General features: G+C 42.8%; 1 protein-coding gene across 1 annotated transcript in view; it reads right to left on the minus strand.

The window, feature by feature from the left end:
* Positions 1-932: 932 nt before the first annotated feature.
* LOC149279349 (retinoic acid receptor RXR-gamma) overlaps positions 933-22,124 on the minus strand; it is a 62,758-nt gene continuing 41,566 nt past the window's right edge. Inside the window, exons 9-10 of the mRNA XM_089501310.1 lie at positions 20,933-21,038; positions 933-1,080 (exon numbers count right to left, since the gene is read on the minus strand). Coding sequence (XP_089357436.1) covers positions 933-1,080; positions 20,933-21,038 — 254 coding nt within the window. The remainder of the gene's footprint in view (positions 1,081-20,932; positions 21,039-22,124) is intronic.

The following is a 22,124-nucleotide window of genomic DNA, read 5'->3' on the forward strand; positions in this document are numbered from 1 at the left end:
AATAAAATACGTTTTGTGGAAAACATGTTACCATCTTAAAGTAAAATAGCCTTTGCTTGGCAGAAAGTTGTTTTAAACATGTTAATTACACTTTGTAGCAAAGAGATTAAATTAAAATGAATCTGCTTTACTGTAATACTGTGTTAAACAGGTTATCTGCCCTCAGCAAGGAATACAAAAATGTCACTATGAGTAAATTCATATAAATATGTTTAGCCTTTTCAAGTAGAACTTTTCTAATATGTGTCTTCCTGAATAGCTGTGTTACCACATTTTTAGACAAAACCTACGTAGATACCACAGACCTTCTTTATTATGTCTTGGCACTAAACGTAAATGTTAATAGAGTTTGTGCCAACTTTATTTTCCACTCACAGCTAGAAGACGTTGGGAGAAAGTTTGCCACGTGCACAAAACAGTACAAAATCTGGATTCTGACAGGAAAACTCCAAATGCTTTTCAATGATTGTTACTTATACATTGGGACATAATTTCTCATATAAACTACCATTTGGGGTCACTTAGCTGTTTTCATGGAAAACAAGGAATTTTTAGCTGTGTTAAAATAATTCCAAAAGGGTTTTCTAATTATCAACTAGCCTTTTAAACGTTAACTTAGATTCGTGAACACAACTTGCCATTGGATAACAGGAGTTATGGTTGCTGATAAAGGGCCTCCGTACGCCCATGAAGACATTCCATTTAACAGCCATTTCTAACTATAATAGCAATTTACAACATTAACAATGTCTACACTGTATTTCTAATCCATTTGATTTCATTTTAATGGACAAAATTTGCTTTTCTTTAAAAAATAAGGACATTTCTAAGTGACCCCAAATGTTTGAATGGTATGTTTGTGTGTATGTTTGCAGCACTTTATTAAGGGCCTTAATTTCCAGTATATGTGTTTTTGAGTACAGTGCATGGCATTATGGGATTTGGTGGGGTGTCTCCAGCATCTCCATGAGGAATGTATCAATGGGGGTGTCTCCAATCAGCTTGAAGAAGAAGAGGTGCTCCAGGCACTTTAGTCCAATGGATCTCAGAGCTGGTAGTCGTAACAGTAGCTTTGCAAACCTGTGAAGAATAAAAACCTCTTAGTCACATGGTACACCATTGAAGTGGAACTGTTGTAGTCACAGCTTTTACCATACTGAAACAATTTTTGTGTATCTGTTTGTTTTGGAGATATTTGGTCTAAATAGAAGTATTTTTCCTCAGGTAGTTGCAGAAACCTCCCTTACAGTCACTTCTTCAATAAATGCTTGAACAAATCAATGACAATGTGCAATGCTACCATGGAGCATAGATAACAATATGTGTAGAATAACTGTCCAGATCCATGAGGGCATGACGTTAGGCTACTACTGTTGTAAAATGTGTTTCTGGCATGTATGAATTGCTTATTTTAATCTCTATGTCTATACATTAGGTTATGCTTTCCTTTTTGTATTTTTATATTCTCATTAGTGCTTTGGGTTACGCATACCTCCTATGACACATGTCCCTCCTTAACGGTGTCCAGAGAGGCAATAAAGCCATGTTATTGGGTTACTTTGATGAAGTGGTGGTCTAAGCAAGTTTATAGTGTTTCAGAATCACAAATAGCTATGCTTAAAATAAGTATTTAGAATTTTGGCTATATGCCACACACAATTATATATATATATATATATATATATATATATATATACATATACATATATATATATATATACAGAATGACCTGTCATACAGGGCCCCAAGGTACTCAGAGAGGGCTCCAGCCTGGCTGTCAAAGATAGCACAGGCAGGAAATCCATTGTTTAATTAATCCCATCAATAGGATTGCTGCCAGAGGATTAAAGGTTGGGTTAAATCTGTTAATTTATGTTAATGCGTTCTGTGTATATACGAGTCTATGTTTTACAATAATAAACTGTTCATTCCTGCTGTACTCAATTCAAGGTAGTTTTGTCTACTTATTGGGTACACATAGCAGGGTTCCAAGGTGTGCATGCTTGCTGGTGCTGGAAGTCATTCCGGGGACAACAGGAGGATGTGAGTGATCTCTTGGAGTTACTACAGCTCTCTTGGTGAACCCGTTTTTGTTTTTTGTATACATTGTACAGCCAATACACTGTTTCCTGCAGCATGCTTACACCTGTTTGGTAGGCCTTGTATTTCACATTTGTATTATTTGAGCCTGAGACTAGCTTAGCGCACCAACATTTTTTCTTTTCCCCGTTTGCACATATTTGAGGTTGTTGGCTCCTCATCAGTCTGGTTGCAGCTTGCTGTCCAGGGGTTAATGGGGAGGAGGTTTAATTGCACCCCCCCCAACACATTAATAAGGTTTTGGTAGCAGTATAAACTGCTTTGTGTGTCCACTATGTAGGAGGTGAGAGTAGGTTCTCACCCTATTGAGAGTGTGCCTTGACGTGGCGGGTGAGCTTAATTATGCTTTGGCCAATTCATACAACCAAAACCTCTCATTTATATTATGTTTATATATTTGTTGCCAACTTTATTAGGGTAAGAAGCGCAGACGGTTTTTGTTTTTTGTATACATTGTACAGCCAATACACTGTTTCTTGCATCATGCTTACACCTGTTTGGTAGGCCTCGTATTTCACATTTGTTTTATTTGAGCCTGAGACTAGCTTAGCGCACCGACATTTTTTCTTTTCCCGGGTTCCAAGGTGTGCATGCTGGCTGGTGCTGGAAGTCATTCCGGGGACAACAGGAGGATGTGGGTGATCTCTGGGAGTTACTACAGCTCTCTTGGTGAACCCGTTACAATATATAACTATATTGAAAGCTTCCGCACAAGAGTAGCATCCCTCGCTACCACACAACAGAAAAAAATCCTACACAACCCCCTACCTTCAGAAAGAAATGCAGTGCACAATTAAATGAATAATAAAAACATCATCATTAAGCCATCGGATAAGGGCGGTTCAGTAGTCATCATGAACACCCAGGACTATATTGCAGAAGGAAACAGACAGTTGTCTGATGAATTCTACTACAAAAAATGGAACCAGGAATATACAGAAGATCTTTTTAACCCCTTAACGTCCATTGACACGTTATGACAGTAAACAAGCTTAGAGAGTAATCAACGGTGGCCGCCCTGTAAAAAAAAATAACAAAGTTGAAAAAGTTCGCTAGAGAGTCTCCAGACCCTCTAGAGAACTCTGGCTCCACTTGCAGGTTGAATATAGGTAATGCATTCAACCATGCAAGTCAATGGAGCCCAGCTTTCTAATTACTATGTGATTAGTAAAATATTTAAAAAAATAAAAAAAATATGAAAAAAAAGCTTCAAAAAAATGGTTACATTTAAAAATTATTATTTTGCATCAGAGGAACATCCAGTTCCAGCAAAATGTAAAAAAAAGTCCAAAAAGAATAAAATAGATAAAGTTTATTATTATGAGCAAGTCCTAAAATTAGTGCTATATCTTCCCAAAATCTTGGCATGGAAAAGAGTTAAAGTAAAAGCATTTCAAATACCCAAGGGGTGTCTAAAAAAAATCATGGTTTTATGGGGTAAATTGGAGTGCCCGGGCTCAAAGATAGGGCATAGGCACAGACTGACCAAAATAGGGGAAAAAAGCACACTTCCCAATGTGGCATTTTAACCCCAAACACCAGAGAAAGACATGCATGTGGGGTATGACTGTACTCAGGCGATGTTGCTGAACGCGCATTGGGGTGTTTGATAGTGATGTATACCTGGAGCTATAAATTTATACCTGAACTATAAAAAAAAATACTACCACAAACTGTGGCAAAGGCTAGTGGTAGAATCTCTTGCATGGAAAGGGTTAAATACTACCATTTTAAATACCTTGGGGTGTCTAGTTTTCAAAAATATATGGTTTGATGGGGTAACTTGCATTGGCCGGCTTCAAAGATACCCTAAATAGCACATGGGGCAGAATGACCAGCTTTGGGAAAAAAGGTTTTAAAATAGCAAAACGCTACTTGTAGTTATTGCCCAATAACTTGCAGACAAAAAGCAAAAAAACATAAAAACATTGGGTATTTCTAAACTCAAGACAAATAGTAGAATCTAGTTAGCAGGTTTTTTCATTAGCTCTTTTGGATGAGTAAATTATTTTTTAATTTTTCCTCTTTTTTTTTTTTATGGGAAATTAGATAATATGATCAAAACTATGGTATCTGAAGAAAGCCCGTCTTGTCCTGAAAAAAACCCCAATATATAACTTGTGTGGGTACCCTAAATGAGTGAGGAGAAAATTACATCTAAACACGAGCGCCGCAAAAGTGTTAAAACAGCCTCGGTCCCAAGGGTACAAAAGTAAAACACAGCCTGGTCCTTAAGGGTTTAAACTAATCAGATCCTTCTCAAAATACATGCAACAAGAATTAGAAAGTCTTGTGCCTTCCAATCCTCAAATAGGGACCTTCTACATGCTGCCCAGAATCCACAAGCCAGGCAACCTAGGACGACCCATTATTACAGGTATGTGAACTCTTACTGAACCAATGTCTGGCCTTATAGAAAACATTCTTAACCCCTTCTGTACCGGGACGTACCTGGTACTTCCTGGTCACATGTCACCGTCAGACCGGGACGTACCAGGTACGTCATTCCCAAGAAATGCCCCCACATCGTCACAATCATGGTGATCAAGGTTGGTGCTGCTGCTGCTGTCTGCCCGGGTGTCTCAGCATACAGCACAGCCACCCAGAGCCCACCCCCAAACCTTTGATGACTCCCACAGTGATTCTGTAGGCTGAAAACGTTGCCACAGGCATTCCCCTGCTGCCTGATCACTCCATGAGAGCGACTATGCAGCGTTAACCCCTTCAATGCTGCGATTGCGGTACTTTAGGTGTTAATACCCGTTTTGTACGGGGCTCTGCTGCTGGTGGTCTGCCTGAAAGCAAACCAGCAACAGCAAAAACGAGCCCCCACAAGCCTTTTGATCACTCCTGTAGGCATGGAAGCCTACAGGAGTGATCAAAGAGACTCCTGCCTGCTATAGACCAGCAATTGCATCCCAGCTGAGAGACAGGCAGCTTCAGGGACAGGGGAGAGGGTTCGTCGGTCTCCACATGAGTGTGGAGAACAGCCCCTCCCCTGCTGCCTGATCGCTCCATGAGAGCGACAGTGCAGCGTTAACTCCTTCAATGTCGCGATGTGTATGACACAATCGCGGCATTCTAGGGATTAATATTTGCCCCCACAAGCTTGTGGGGACTAAATATCAGTCAATCCTGTGCTCCAATGGAACATCAGCATTGAAAGAGTTATCCAAAAAAATTATCAAAAAAAAAAACAAACCAGCACTGACCAGGGTGCTTCCAGGTGCTGTGAGTTTAGTAAGTGGGCTGATGATGATCAGATCACTCCTGGCCAATAGGAGTGATCTGATCATTATGGCAGCCCCTGGATGACCCTGCCTTAGAAAGAGAGGGGTCATCTAGGGTAATTGTGTGAAAAAAAATTACCTTATCGCTTGTCTGTGACATTTTAAGTCACCGATTATTGATCGTTCTCCCTGATCAATGTCAGTGGCCTAAACTTGTCACTAACAAGCCTGAAAACTGTCAAACTTACCCTAGTTGAACACTTTGACTTGTCTACTGTTCACACATATAATTGTATGGGGCAATTTACAGTGGGGGGCTTCCAAATTGTCCCAAATGGGATATGGGCCCAGTAAACCAATTTCTGAAAATTCCAAATTTGAAAACTAAAATGCTCATGTTCCAGTTTTGCCCTCATAGCTTCCTCGGAAAAAGGCATGAACCATGCATGTGAGGCCTTATTGGAACCGGGGGATGTTGGTGAACATATTCTATACAAAATATAATATGAAATCTAAAGCAACATTGGAACATATGCAAAAAACCCACAAAAATATAAAAATACCTCAAAATTTGGCAGCAATTGGTGATAAAATCCCTGTTTGAAAAGTGTCAAAACTACCCTAGTTGTACACCTTGACTTATCTATTGTTCACAAACACATAATTTTTGGGAAATAATCAGCATCTGTGACAGCTGTTGCAGTTATTAGCCTACCATGCCAAATTTGAAAAAAAAATTTAATAGCGTGATGCATGCCTTGCAATATTTGCCCTATACTGGTCAAAATACATGAAAATCCTGGCCATATTTGGTTGTTTCCGAATCAGGACAAGTTAATGAATATATTTTGGATAATTTTTTCCCATTGGTTCAATGTGTGTACTATTGGTATGTATACAAAACTGTTAAATTTGTTTTTTTCATTTTTTCCCCACCTTTTCAAGTTTATTTCAAACAAAACAATGTACTATCCAGCTTAATATGGTTTCAAATGAAAGTCCTACTGAAAAAGAAATTTTACTCACCGTAAATTCTTTTTTCCTTAGTATAGTGTCAGTACCACGGGGTGTCGCTCTTCCTAGGGACAAGGACCTAGAATTGAAGAGGTTAAGATTACCTCCTAACCCCTCCTACTCCCCCCCTATAAGAGCCCCGGTACCCCAAATACCTCCAGAAAGTACCAAGAACACAAGATAGCTTGCAAAAAATCATTTTAATACAAAAACGTACAGGGAGGGATATATGTACTGACACTATACTAAGGAAAAAAGAATTTACGGTGAGTAAAATTTCTATTTTTCCTGTCATATAGTGTCAGTACCACGGGGATATAGCAAGATGCCCCCTTTGGGTGGGGAATATAGTCACGAGGTAACCGACTGGAGCACCTTACGCCCGAAATCAGCATCAGAGGAGGAGAAGATGTCTAGCCGGTAATGCTTGACAAACGTGTGAAATGAAGACCAAGTGGCTGCTTTGCAGATTTCTTCCGGGGATGCAGAAGACCTTTCAGCCCAGGACGTAGCCATAGCTCTGGTGGAGTGAGCAGTAATGCGAGATGAAAGAACCTGACCGCTGAGAGTGTAGGTTAAGCGAATAGTTTCCGTCATGGCCGCATGGCCTGCAGATCTACCAAAATAATTAACAAACAATTGATCCATAGAGCGGAAAGGAGCAGTGCGGTCTATATAAATCCGTAGAGCTCTGCGGACGTCTAGAGTGTGCCAGAGCGTTTCCTCTGGAGTAGCAGGTGACGGGAAGAAGGAGGGTAAAATTAACGGCTGATTGATATTAAACTCAGAGATGACCTTAGGCAAAAAAGAAGGCTTAATGTACAAAACGACTTTATCTTGGTGAAAAATCGTAAATTCTGAAGCCGCGGAAAGAGCCTGAAGCTCACTGACCCTCCTTGCCGAGGTAATGGCTACTAAAAATGCCGTCTTGAGAGACCAAAACTTGAGAGACACGTCTTCCAAAGGTTCGAACGGTTCGGAGCAGATTGCTTGAAGGACCAAGGTCAAATCCCAGGAAGGAAAATGCGAACGTGTGGGTGGTCGTTGAATGGTGACTGCCTTAAAGAAATGTCTGATGAGAACTTGTGAAGCCAATTCAGACAGGAGAAAATGGCTGAAATCTGTTCTTTAAGAGTCGAGACAGTGAGACCCGCTGAAAAACCCTCCTGTAAAAAGTCCAGAATGGAACTTGTTGAGGGCGAGGAAAAATCCAAACCTTTTGTGACACACCAATGAAGGAATTTATTCCAGACTCGTAGATAAATAGTAGACATAGATCTTCGTACTGAATTCAGGAGGACCTCTGTCATAGAACTGGAAAGGCCTCTGCCCTGGAGGATCATCCTTGCAGCAGCCAGGCCGTCAACCTGAATCTTAGAAGAACATCCCTGGAAAGGTTCTTGTTTTCTAGAAGACGGGAGGACACTGGTAGTTCCCACACTGAAATCTCCATACTGAGCAGCTCCGAAAACCAACTTCGAATTGGCCAATAAGGGAGAATAGCTAAAACCCTGGCTTTGTCTAACCGAATCTGGAGGAGGATCCGAGGAATCATGGCCACTGGAGGAAACACATAAGCCATCTTGAATGACCAAACCACCGACATTCCGTTTAACAGGAGAGGATTGTCCTGCCTGTAAAGAGAGGCGAAAATTGGTAATTTGCTGTTTTGTCTGGTTGCCATAAGGTCTATATCTGGCAGGCCGAACCTTTGAACCAGGAGAGAGAAGATGCTCTTGTGCAGGGACCAGTTTGCTTGGGAGCAACGAGATCTGCTGAGATAGTCTGCCAGACCGTTGTCCACTCCTCTGATATGTGTGGCTGCTAAATCCTCTAGATTCCTTTGGGCCCAGAGCATGAGTTCGTCTGACAGGTCGGGTGCCACCCTGCCTGTTTATGTATGAGACTGTGGTGGCATTGTCGGACTGAATTCTCACAGCTTTCCCCCGTAATCTTGGACTGAATTCTTTGAGCGCCAGCTTTCAGTTCTCGAAAATTTGACGATTGGGTCTGATCGATTAAGGACCAGCTGCCCTGACTGCAGAGGCCGTTCAAATGAGCTCCCCAGCCTATTTTGGAGGCATCCGTGGTGAGAGTGACCCACTGACGTGGCAGAAAAGATCGACCTCGGGCGTGGCGCCCCTTCGCTTTCTACCAATTCAGCCGGAGTAAGACGTGCTTGGAAACTGTGAAGGCGACCTCCAGATCCTTAGTCTTCTGGACCACTTTTGCAGGATGTCCCATTGAAGGGGTCTCAACTGTGCCTTGGACCAGCTTACTGCCGGAATACAAGCTGTAAGACTGCCCAGGATACTCATAGCCATCCTGAAGGGAAGGGTTGGATTTTGTTGTAAACAGGAAGCCTGTTTCCTTACTCTTTTGATCTTTGAACATGGGAGATATAGTCTTGATGAGACGGAATCCACTATGAGTCCCAGAAACTGGATCTTCGTGGTTGGAATAAGTCTGGATTTTTTGTGGTTTATGATCCAGCCGTGTTCCTCCAAGCATCGGGTCATAAACCTGAGATGTGCCAGGAGCTCCTGAGAAGAACTTGCTTTCAGAAGCCAATCGTCCAGATAAGGGACGACTGTGACTCCCTCTTTCCGCAAAGCTGCTGCAATAGGGGTTAAAAGTTTTGTGAAAATCCGAGGAGCTGACGACAGGCCAAAAGGGAGAGAAGTGAACTGAAAATGTCGAATTCTTGTCCCGACTCTTATGGCAAACCTGAGATACTTGTCCCCTTGTCTTAACAGGTGGGTAACCGTGAGAATGGATTCCATTCTGAAGTGACGGTAAGGAATGCAGGCATTGACTCTCTTTAGATCCAAAATTGGACGGAAGGACCCATCCGGTTTTGAGACCAGGAAGAGACGAGAATAGACTCCCTGAAACTCCTGATTCTTTGGAACAGGCTCTATGACACCTTTTTTGAGAAAGGTAGGGCTTTCGGCAAACAGTGCTGAGTTCTTCACTTGAGAAGGGTAAAACAAAATCAGGAACAGAGGACGTGAAATTCTGAAAACATTTATCCTGTACCCGTCCGCAATGATCCTGAGGACCCAGGAGTTGTTTGTGGTTTGTCTCCATTTTGGCAGGAACCATTGCAAACGACCTCCAACACCGTCATAACTTCCTGACCTCTGGTTTCTTAGGATGTTCCTGAAACTTCCTCTCGTGTTGTTTACGAAAAGTTTGTGCCTTGAACACTGGTTGAAAAGGCCTGGAAGGTCTATACTGGTATATTTTGTTCCATCTGCTTTTCCTATCCTGAGGAAGTGCCTTTTTAGTATCTGACATGTGTCTGATCAGTTCCTCCAAGGGAGAACCGAATAGCTTGGTTCTTTCAAAGGGTAAATCACATAATGTCGATTTGAAAGCAGTATCTGCCGCCCAAGAGCGTAGCCATAAGGCTCTTCTAGCCACGGAAGACAAACCCATGTTACGGGCTGATAGTTTAAGGCTCTCTTCGGCAGCTTCCACCAGGAAGCTATTAGCCAGCCTAAGGATTTTAAATAGCTTAGACAAACCTTCATCCATAGAGTCTGACAGACTGCCTTCTAAGGACTGCAACCAGATACCTTGAGCTTTAGCCACAGATGAGCTAGACAACACCACTTTGCACTGGAAACCAGATGACTGGAACCCGTCTACAGGACGTTTCTGCCCTCTTATCCATAGGGTCTTTGAGACCAGCCACTTCACTAATGGGAATGGTAGTACGCTGAGCTATCTGGACGTCTACTTTAGGGATATCTTCCCATTTCTCATCACCCTGAAGGTGAAAAAGCTGCTTAAAGTGCTTTGAGATAAAGGCTCTTTTGCCTGGATTGTTCCATTCTCTATACATGAGATTCTGCATTTTAGGTAACATAGGCAACCCTTTAGGGTGCGCCGATAGGTCTGCATCTTGAAAAAGCCGTGAGACCTCCTTAACAAATTTACGCAGTTCCTGCGGAGGAAAATTGGTCTCATCCTCTGACTCTTCGCTAGATGAAGCCGAATAGGACGAACTAGAGACCTCTCCAGAGGACCAATCAGAATGAGGAGAAGCTGATGCCCTTTTATGTTTGTGGGATTTAATCCTTACGGGTTCCACAGGATTAACTGCTGCTGCTTTAAACGTTTCAAACGTTTGTGCCAGGTTGTCCTGGAACCAACCTAAGAAAGACTGCATGTCTTTTTGTTTCTCTTTTGCCAAACTCTCAGCGGAGCAGGCATTGCAATATTTCTTTTTACAACCATCCGGCAAATGACTGGCACATTCAGTGCACGATAAATGTTTAGTCTTAACAGCCTTTTTTGGAGCAGGTGTAATAGATTTCTCCTTATCCGGCTTATCTGGTGAAACCGGACCAGACATCTAATAATATAAAAGAAAAAAATAAATAAATAATGTTTAGTACAAAATACAGGGCAGAGGATTTGAAGGGTTAAGATTAACCAAATCCTACCTTACAACTCCTCAATCCGTGTGGGGGGGCTGGTGACACGGAAAAAAACAGTGCTGACAAGCTCCTCTGCTGTCAGACTGGGTAGCACAGCTTTATATATGCGAAAACAATTTAGTTTTCGCGCCCTGAACAAGAGAACTGCTTCACGCATGCTCAGTAGCGTGCTCAGTACTCTTGGTGGAACGCAGCGCCCTCTGGCGGCATAAGAGCGTGGTGTCTATGCAGTTCCGTAACATCCACCGATGCGGACAGTACGCCTCGCTCTGCTAACCGCCCGAGGAGCAATCGGAGGGATCCCCCTGGACACAACCCGTGTGTCCCACCAAAGAAAAAAGAAAAGGGACAAGGAAGAACTGGAGGTATTTGGGCTACCGGGGCTCTTATAGGGGAGGAGTAGGAGGGGTTAGGAGGTAATCTTAACCTCTTCAATTCTAGGTCCTTGTCCCTAGGAAAAGCGACACCCCGTGGTACTGACACTATATGACAGGAAAAAAACCAATATATGATTTGTGTAGGTGCACTAATTATCTAGTTATCAACACAGAGCTTTATACAAGACACCACATATTTTCTTAATAAACTGAGCCAAGTCACAAACCTACCTGCCAATACTATACTTGCTACCATGGATGTGGAGTCTTTATATAGTAACATCCCACATAAAGATATTGAGGCCTGCATTAAATTCCTCCCTCCCACATCGCCACAGACAAATATGACTAGTGAAACTATCGCCAAGCTTATAGAATTTATACTTACACACAACTATTTCAATTTCAACAACACTAACTACCTACAAATGACCGGGACAGCCATGGGCTCCAAGATGTCACGGCAATATGCCAATCTTTTTATGGCTGACCTGGAACAGAGATTCCTAGCCACTCACCCCCACAAACCACATAAATATTATCGTTATACCAACGATATTTTCTTAATATGGACAGAAGGAGAAGAAAACCTTTCAGAATTCCATAAATCTTCCAATTCATTCCACCCATCTATAAAATTTAAAATTAATTTCTCAAAACATAGTGTGAGCTTCCTGGACTGTGCCATAACTGTCACCGATGGCTCACTCCACTCTTCTGTGTTCAGAAAACAGGTACAGATACAGACAGGTTGTTCATGTTCCACCCTTCACAGCCTGGAATACTCACAACTTTGTGCTGCTCTTTTCCTTTAGTAAACACTAGTGGCCGCCCATCTCACTCTGAAGCACCCAGACCTAATCATCAAGTTCAGCTCAAACTTGTTGCCTGGATCAAGCCTGCCTATTTAAACCTGGCCAGCCCTTCAGTCAGGGCCTTTGCATTGAAGTTAGTGGACCATTTTGCGCTGGCCTGTGTACCCAATTCCTGACTTGCTATTTGGCTTCCTGAGAACCTGATCATGACTTGTTCCTGCCTTTAGCTCTGCCAAGTGGGCTTACCTGCCTTGAGCCCTGCCAAGTGGGCTTACCTGTTGTGTGCCCCATCCAGGGGGCCACCTGCCGTGCGCCCCATCCAGGGGGCCACCTGCCGTGCGCCCCATCCAGGGGGCCACCTGCCCCCCCATCCAGAGGGCTACCTGTCGTGTGCCCCATCCAGAGGGCTACCTGCCGTGCGCCCCATCCAGAGGGCTACCTGCCGTGCGCCCCATCCAGAGGGCTACCTGCCGTGCGCCCCATCCAGAGGGCTACCTGCCGTGCGCCCCATCCAGAGGGCTACCTGCCATGCGCCCCATCCAGAGGGCTACCTGCTGTGCGTCCCATCCAGAAGGCCATCCAGAGGGCTTCCAGCCTAGAGACTTACCACCTGGATTTGTTGTACATACCATCATCTGCAATACAGATCATATCACCGTATTCTGCCTGTGGTTTGTTTCTTGCGCCTGTCTATAACAAGTCCCAAGTCATTATGCATTGCGGGGTACAGACGGATCCCCTGCACCTGGGCTCCTACCAGATCTGTTTACCTGGTTCGTGACACAGGTACAGCTACCTTCACAATTCAAGCTTTAATCCCAATCACACTTAATAAGGTGTCATCTACAGCCAAGCCATCAGATACTATTGTATTTGCTCTGACACTGAGGACCGAGACAAACACCTAGGCGCGCTGGCAGAGTTATTTCAGAGGGAGGGCTACAATTAAATCTGCTCTAAGAACACCACGAGAAAGGCTTCAAGAGTACAAAAAAGGATAACACTAGCAGGATCTCTCTGGTGGTTACCTACAACCCAACTCTTGAGGAAATACGCAAAATTATTTCCTCAGCCCCCGATACTGGCAAACCAACAAACCTGAGGAAAAGATTGGTCCGCAGCAAACTGGCACCAGAACAGGAGCATACACAGAATGGCACTGTACAATGCAACAAATCCCGCTGCAAACTTTGTCAATATATATGTGACAGTAAAACAGCCAGTCACACTAACAAAACATACATCATCAAGGATTCATACTCATGAACATCTGCAAACGTGGTATACATGATACAATGTTCAGCATTTGACAAAGGATGCTACATTGGGGAACCAGGGCTTAAGCTGCACCTCAGAATTAACCTACAGAGAAGCTCTATCAAAAAACACGAGGAAGACAAATTTTACACCCCGGTTGCACATCATTTCACACAGAATAATCATCTAAAACCTGAAAATGAAAGTACTCAAAGGGAATTTTAAAGGCTCTCAGAAAAGGAAAACATTTGAGATGAAAATTACAACATATTTCAACACCATAAAAGAGGGTTTCTGGTTTCCTGATACACTACCAGAACTTCATATGAACATTCATCTTAATGCTCAATGTGTCCTTTGATTATCTCTCTCCCTCTCTGCATGTTTCACCTCCAGGCTAATTATTAATGACACCCCACTCTCCATCACTTGTTTTAAGTTATAACCTCTGTCATGTTGATCAGTATTCAGATCTGATGAAGAGAGGATAACTCTCGAAAGCTTGTGTATATAAATTATATATGTGTGTAACCAAAGAAAAATGGGCACTCACGGGTCTTTGTAGTAAAGTGCATTAAACACTAGTTTATTTCAATCAGCACTTTACTACAAAGACCCGTGAGTGCCCATTTTCTTTGGTTACATATACCTGGCTATTTTTGGAGCACCTGGGCAAATAAAAGCCTGTGTATATTAACAATATTTCTGAGTGTGCAGCCGCTCCCTTTGGTTTGTGTATATATATATATATATATATATATATATTATACATACATAAAGCTTATCAGATATGAAGAGTATCAATCTTTTTCTATGCTAACCATGTACAGTATGTGATACATGGTTGGCAAAGTGGACTCCAGGAACCAGAGGCAGACTGAACCATTGGGCACTCGAGCACAGACGGAGGGTTCACGGGGGTCAGAGTGGGGTCAGTTCAGGTCAGATTGGCTAAGTGTATAGTGATGGTAGTTATGCTGAATTTACCGTCAATGTCTAACACAGTATATAGTGATTACAATTATGCTGTACCACCGTCAATGTCTGGCTCAGTGTAAAGTGATGGCGAACCCGTGGCACGCGTGCCGCTGTTGGCACGCCGAGCCGTCTCTGTGGGCACGCCGTGACTACAGTAATATACTATAGTCACGGCGTCCCCCGGACTACATCTCCCACAGTTCTCAGTGCTGAGCGCCGGGCGACTGGATATGACGCTTATATCCAGCCCCGGCGCCCAGCATAAACAGCTGTGCGCGGCTGCACTGCACAGTTAGAACGGAAGAAGCAGAAAGGAAAAAGCAGAAAGGAGGAAAAGGAAGCAGAAAGGAGGAAAAGGAAGCAGAAAGGAGGAAAAGGAAGCAGAAAGGAGGAAAAGGAAGCAGAAAGGAGGAAGAAAAAGCAGAAAGGATTAAGAAAAGGTAAGATTTGTGGAGAACCAAGGTGGGTGGGTGGTTGATTATTGGGGGGGTCTGATGTGGAGAACGAAGGTGGGTTAGGGGGGTCTGATGTGGAGAATGAAGGTGGGTGGGGGCATCTGATGTGGAGAATGAAGGTGGGTTAGGGGGGTCTGATGTGGAGAATGAAGGTGGGTTAGGGGGGTCTGATGTGGAGAATGAAGGTGGGTTAGGGGGGTCTGATGTGGAGAATGAAGGTGGGTGGGAGGGGGTCTGATGTGGAGAACAAAGGTTGTGGGGGGGGTCTGATGTGGAGAACAAAGGTGGGTTGGGGGGGGTCTGATGTGGAGAATGAAGGTGGGTGGGGGGGTCTGATGGTGGAGAATGATGTGTGTGCATATACATATGGTAAGGCATATGTATGGGCACTTGGGCAGGCATATGTGTGTGTGTATAGGGCAGCTGTGTATATGTGCGTGTATGTGCATACGTTTATGGGCAGTGTATATGTGTACATGTGTATGGGCAGTGTATATGTGTACGTCTGTATGGGCAGTGTATATCTACTTTAAGGTGGCGCTATATATAACATATGGTAGTTATTTGAACCCGTGTCCTGGCCTATGGACAACAATTTTTTTTTTAATTCCAGCCCTTTGTATCTACAGCGGCTTTCAGACTCAGCGGTTTCACAGGACATTGTGTATCTGTCTACAAAACTGTGAGTTGCTCTTCTACAATTCTGTGTTTATTATGTACCTTTTTTGTGAAATGTTGCAATAATATTTTTGGTATAGGTAGGTAGGGATAGATTTGTATTGGGTGCTTCATCCATCTTTATTTTAAAATTTTTTATTTTTGTAGACTTGAACACCCAAAAATGAGTACATCAAAGAAGGCAAAATTAAAAACAGATAGCGGAAGATCATTCCAAGAGGCCTGGACACAGTTATTTGGAGTGATTGAACGCAATGGGAAAGCGTTATGTGTTCTGTGTAGTGAAAGTGTTGTATCTCGCACATCAAGTGTCAGACGTCATTTTGATACCAACCATAAAAGTGTTGCGGAACTTGGTAAAGCTGAAAGAAAAGACTTTCTTGGTGGGAAATTAAGGAAATATCACTGCCAGTATCGTAGTTTTTGCAACTATCTTTCTAAAACAAATTATCTGGCAACTGCCAGCTTTGAAATTTCACTGTGCATAGCAAAACATGGGAAGCCCCTCTCTGATGGCGATTTTATCAAAACGGCCATGTTGGCTGTGAGTAATTCCCTTTTTCATGATTTCCCAAACAAGGACAAAATTAAGCAACGAATCTCTGAAATGCCACTTAGCAGAAATACTGTTAAAGATAGAGTCCTGCGTATGGCAAGTGATGTTAGTCAGCAGCTCACCACTGACTTACAAAAGGCAGTCTGTTACTCCATGTGCTTGGATGAAAGCACAGATATAAATAATCATGCAAGGCTAGCAGTAATTTTGCGTTATGCTGTTGGTGACACCATGAGAGAAGAGCTCATGAAACTGGTGTCTTTGCCTGGAAGAACACAAGGGATAGATATCTACAATGCTGTGATGGAGGCTTTTTTGTCACAAGACATAAGGCCAGAAAAAGTGGTTTCAGTTACTAGTGATGGGGCACCTTCCATGGTGGGGGTAACATCTGGTTTCATACAGTTTTTTGTTAAAGAAGCAAAGCATCCAGTCATTCAATTTCATTGTATTATACATCAAGAAGCTCTTTGTGCCAAGGAAAGCAGCAAAAAATTAGACGACATTCTCAAGGATGTCACAAAAATGGTGAATTACATCATGGCTCGTGCTCTTAATTGTCGACAGTTTCAAGCACTTCTTGATGAGGTACAGGCACAGTATAATACTTTACTTATGTACAATAATGTACGGTGGCTAAGCAGAGGAAGGGTCTTGGAGAGATTTGTAGCCTGCTTGGATGAAATTAGGCTGTTTATGAATGAAAAGGAGCAGGAATATCCACAGCTCACTGATATGACCTGGCTCACCAACCTCATGTTTTTTACTGATTTTACAATACACTTCAACGTACTGAACAAAAAACTGCAAGGTTTAGGGAAAACAGCAGAAAGGATGTTTTCTGATATCAGAACATTTGAGAGAAAACTGCAGGTTTTTGAAAGAGACCTTGAAAGTGGGCAGCTGAAATATTTTCCAAATCTAAAAATGTATTTGGAAAATTCTACAACATTTACAGACAATCCAAACCATCATGAAATCTACAAGGAATTCTCTAGCATTATAGCAGTTGCAAAGGAGAATTTTAGTAACAGATTTTTACAGTTCCGTAAGATGGAGACAACCCTGTGTTTTCTTACGTCTCCAGATAAAGCCAAATGTGAAGAACTTGATCTTTCCTGCTTACACTGGTTAGATTTAGAAAATCTTGAAATGGAGCTACTGGAATTTCAAGAAAGCTCTATCTGGAAAAATAAATTCTATGACCTGCGTGCAACACTTGAGAAGATGGAGTGTGAAGGGATAACAGAGGACAGCACAGTTGCTAGTTCGGAAAATGAAATCCTTAAAGTGTGGAATTCTCTGCCAAATAATTTTAAGTCAATGAAAACACTTGGGATTGCTTTTCTTTCTTTGTTTGGGTCATCCTATGCTTGTGAGCAGCTGTTTTCAGCATTGAATTATATCAAATGTGATGCCAGAAATAGACTAACAGATGAACTCAGTGCTGTATGTGTTGCTCTTAAACTAACAGAGTATGAGCCAAGGTTTGACAAGTTATCAGCATGCATACAACAGCAAAAATCACATTAATTGTGCCCACAAAAGGTGTCTTTAAAAAAATACATGCACGTGTACAGTTGTTTTTTTTTTGTTTTTTTTCAATACAAAAAATGTTTAATGGAAAGCTCTGTTATTGTGTTTTTCTTTTTAAACAAAAGCTGTTAATTAGTTTGAAAAACTGTACGAATTGTTTTTTCTAAACTAAAACCTCGTTATTCAGGTTTAATGGCAGTGTTGGCACTTTGAAAAAAATAAGTCGTTTTGGTTTGCAGTTTGGGCACTTGGGCTCAAAAAGGTTTGCCATCACTGGTATATAGTGATGGCAGTTATGTCATATTAAATATATTTACTTTTACATTTTTCAGATACATTTTCTGAATGTATATATTTATGATTAGAATTAGTTGTATTTTTCAATTGCTGCCGATATTATTTAATTATATTTATAATTGTTATTACTACAAAACTGAAAAATAGATATGAGCAGGGCTGGCCTTAGGGGTGTGCGATGTGTGCGGCAGCACAGGGCGTCATGGCAACAGGGGCGCCTGCCGGGACTTCAATTAAAGCATGTTTTTTTGGTTTTGTTTTGTTTTTTTACTTTATTTAACATCCTCTATATTAAATAAAGTTGTTAAAACAAACAAAAAAAACAGATGTTTCAATTTAAGTCCCGGGCAGGGGCACCGAGCGGTCACTCGTGAAGTTTTCAGCGACCGCTCGGCGCCCCTCACTCTCCGTGACTCCATTGCGGTGCCAGCGTTTCATGCTGAACGCCGGAATTATTCCGGCGCTCAGCTGTGGGGCGCGCACCGCGGCAGATCAGGAAGACGGACGCCTCCCACTCCCACCGCAGGACTCCGGCAACGAGGTAAGTAAGGATAGGGAGAAGGGGCGCCAGAGGTGTAGTCCGCACAGGGCGCCAGAACACTTAAGGCAGGCTCTGGATATGAGGGGGTGTAACAAAAAGCAAGGTGCTTAACCAACAAGAGGTGTGGTCATGATCAGGTGTGGCTAAGGCAGGGGCATCTCTTCAGGGGACTCATGACATTCTGTTGCCTGGGGCCCTGTATGGTCTCAGTCCGCCCCGCCACAAGCCAAACACATATTTCATTCCATTCTGTAGTGCAGGGGAGGCAGACAATCATCTCCTGTGCACCTGAGAAAGTCATGTGTGTTTAACACTAAATGTAATACCTCTGCTAAAGTGGAAGGCTGCATATTTCATGTTACATGTTCTAAAGAGAATGAAAGCCAGAAATGTACCCACATTTGGGTGCTTGCTGCCATGGTAGATGCAGCTTGTGGGGGAAATAAAGTGCCAACATGCTCCTGCCTTGTCTATTATGGGATCAGTTGGCTGGCATGCTGGCAGTAAAAACTTATCTCTGCTAATTAGGACCTCACTGGTGCCCTCCAAATACAAATAATGTAAAGAAAAATGTATAAAAAAAACCAAACATACCCCAATGAGTCCTCGGCCTTAAAGGGTAAACATGACATTTCTCCCCCTTCACAAGGAGACTAATACAGACGGGTTAACTCCGAAGTTAGTTAGTCCATCCAGTCGCAATTGTTCCCCTACCCCAAGTGCCCCTAAAAGGGTAGTGCTCACCAGACCATCCTCTGCCTCTCAACTGCTGGGGAGTGATGCTGCCTGCATCCCCTCTCTGGCACTCCGGTGGCAACCACAGTCTCATCCACCTGTATGGGATATATGTCCCCCAGTGTTTGTTTAGTACAATCCTCTGGTGGGGGGGACCTCTGGTGAGGGAGGTCAGAGGCCAGCTGTGCTCTGCCCTGGAGAAAGCTCTGCTACAGGGGTTGCGGGGACCCCCAGTGTTGGTAGAGAGGGGCCATCCTGCCTCTCTCCTGTTGCCAATTCTTCGGCTGGGGTGGTCAGAGACCAGCAGCACTCTGCCTTGATGTCAGAGGGAGTGGTTATTTGGGCCAACTGCCCAACATTCCAGGGACCCAGGTGTGGAGACCGCAGTCCCATCCACCCCACCGGTGTTAACATCCTTAGATGTTCAATTGAATGCCCACACTCTGTAACCTCCGATACAAGTGTTTCAGCTGGCACTGTGCCAGTGGAGACCGCGGTTCCATCCACTACCACAGTCTCGGCGGCTACAGAGAGAAGTAGGCAGAGACCAGCAGTACTCTGCCCTGATGCCAGCGCTTCTGCTGGTGCCGTAATATCCTCTGGCTCTGGGGCAGTCCGCCAAACGTGGTCTAGCAGCTGTCGGTATGTCCTTTCCAGCTGCTGCTCTTTTATGACCAGATAGTCCAGATCAGGTCTCAGCTCTGGGACTTATCCGAGACCATTCATAGCAAAGAGTCAGTATTTTGGGGTGATCAATAGGGAGCGCCGTCAATTCCGGGGTACCAATGGAAAGCTCAGGGTCCAAAGATGTTATGATCCAAAAAGCAATGTGATCTGATGTCGAGACCTTGAGCGACAGCGTCAAAAACCTCCCCAGGAACAGTCTGCGCAGTAGCTGGGCTAGAGTTCCATAGCCGCGGCTGGGTAAACCCCAGTCCTAAAGATTGGTTATAAAACCAGGATTCCCGAATGAGCTCCCTCTCTGTAAACACCACCGAGTGTTGCTCACCACGTGCTTAATATACCCTCAAAAGAGCGATGTGGTTGGGCAAAGGGGATCTGTAGCGACACTGTTTCAATTGTCGGTGGGCATCGCCATGGTTCCTAGCTGCAGTTATATGATTTTGTGGCTAGGTACTGGTCAGGGCAGCCCCACCTCAGCCCACCTATCATCTGTCAAGTTCTCTCCTCCCCCCCACCACTGCCTCACCTTTCCTTACTTCACTCCTGCTAGTGAAACTCTCCCATCATACCCTCTCTCTCTTCAGTCAGTCTGTACCTTAGTCTAGTAATATTATTTATTTAAACATTGTAATAACTCCCTCAAAATCAATAATAATTACCAAATGGGTGAACTGAGATTATGCTTTATGAAACTAGTTTATCATGTAGCCTAGATGGTGAGGAAAAAGTAAACAATAAAACAATGTCTTAATAAAGACCAAATGGTGTACACACTATTTAGCTTTAGTTAGATCTGGAACAATGTATAATATATATATATATATATATATATATATATATACCATTTGGTGCATCTAGTCTGTCAATTTTGCTGAAGTAAAACTACAGACCTTAATCAGTCTTTGGTCTTTTCTTAGATTCAGTATAGCTTTATACTTATTTCATGCATGCTTAAATGCATTCACTGTTTTATCTTCCACCACTTCCCCTGGGATGCTGCTTAACTTACCGACTGCCCTCTCCGCAAAGTAAACCTTACATTACCTCTGGGCCGCCGATCCTGTAGTTTTGGATTAAGGCCTCTTGTTCTAAAATGTCTCCACTTTGGTAGCAAGTTATTGTAGATTCAATTATAGTTCTAATGGCCCAATATGACTAAAGATCAAAAATCAAAATAAAGATGTCTCTAAAGACTAATACTGCTCCAAGGAAGTACATTATAATGTCTCACCTCCCCGGTTGGTCTGGATACCTTTGTTTGGTATATGATTCCAGAGTGGCATATACCTTTTCACGTAATGCCTCTACCTCTGCAGCATTAGATAGTCCTTTTGCATCTAAAAGAGAAAATGGTTTAATTTAATTCAGGAATTATTGTAAAGCCATAATGCTGAGTAATATTGGCAACAAAGATCATATTGAATAACTGACGGTAGTCAGTGTTATGTAACATGAAGGAAACATGAAATTACTTGGGTTTCAGTCACTAAAACTGAGTAGTAGGTAACCTGAGGTGAGCTGAAACATTTAATCTAGGTGATTTGACTATGCATTTTTAAGAGCCAACCACTGAGATTTTTTCCTGCAAGTAGGTGGAAATTGGTCCTGAATAATTGATAGTAAAATCAGTGAGATAAAATCTTACAGCTCACAGATCTTCAACTCACAACTCAGTTTTGTAAATAAAACCCAGCGCATTACATTGTTTCAGACACAAGACTTCTTACAAAGTAAAGTTTATAATTAAACATGTCTATATATATATATATATATATATATATATATATATATATATATAGATAGATACATATACTCACGGGCCACTTTATTAGGTACACCTGTAAAATTGCTTGTTAACACAAATAGCTAATCAGCCAATCACATGGCAGTAAATCAATGCATTTAGCATGTAGAAGTGGTCAAGAAAACTTGCTGAAGTTCAAACCGAGCATCAGAACGGGGAAGAAAGGGGATTTAAGTGACTTTGAACGTGGCATGGTTGATCTACTGGGATTTTTACGCACAACCATCTCTAGGGTTTACAGAGAATGTTCCAAAAAAAAAGGAGTGAGCGGGAGTTGTGTGGACAAAAATACCTTGTTGATGTCAAAGGTTAGAGGAGAATGGGCAGACTGGTTTGAGATTACAGAAAGGCGACAGTAATTTAAATAACAACTCGTTACAACCAAGGTATGCAGAATACCATCTCTGAACGCACAACATGTCGAACCTTGAAGCAGATGGGCTACAGCAGCAGACCACTCCTGTCAGCTAAGAATAGGAAACTGAGGCTACAAGTCTCACAGGGTCACCAAAATTGGACAATGGAATACTAGAAGAACGTTGCCTGGTCTGATGAGTCGACTGCCCCTTCTTCCTGGAATGCACTCAGCCGCTGGGGAGTGATGCCGCCTGGATCTCCT

This window comes from Sceloporus occidentalis, unplaced genomic scaffold (genome assembly GCF_023333645.1).
Source record: "Sceloporus occidentalis isolate IW3139 unplaced genomic scaffold, rSceOcc1.0.p SCAF_170, whole genome shotgun sequence".
Lineage (NCBI taxonomy): Eukaryota > Metazoa > Chordata > Lepidosauria > Squamata > Phrynosomatidae > Sceloporus > Sceloporus occidentalis.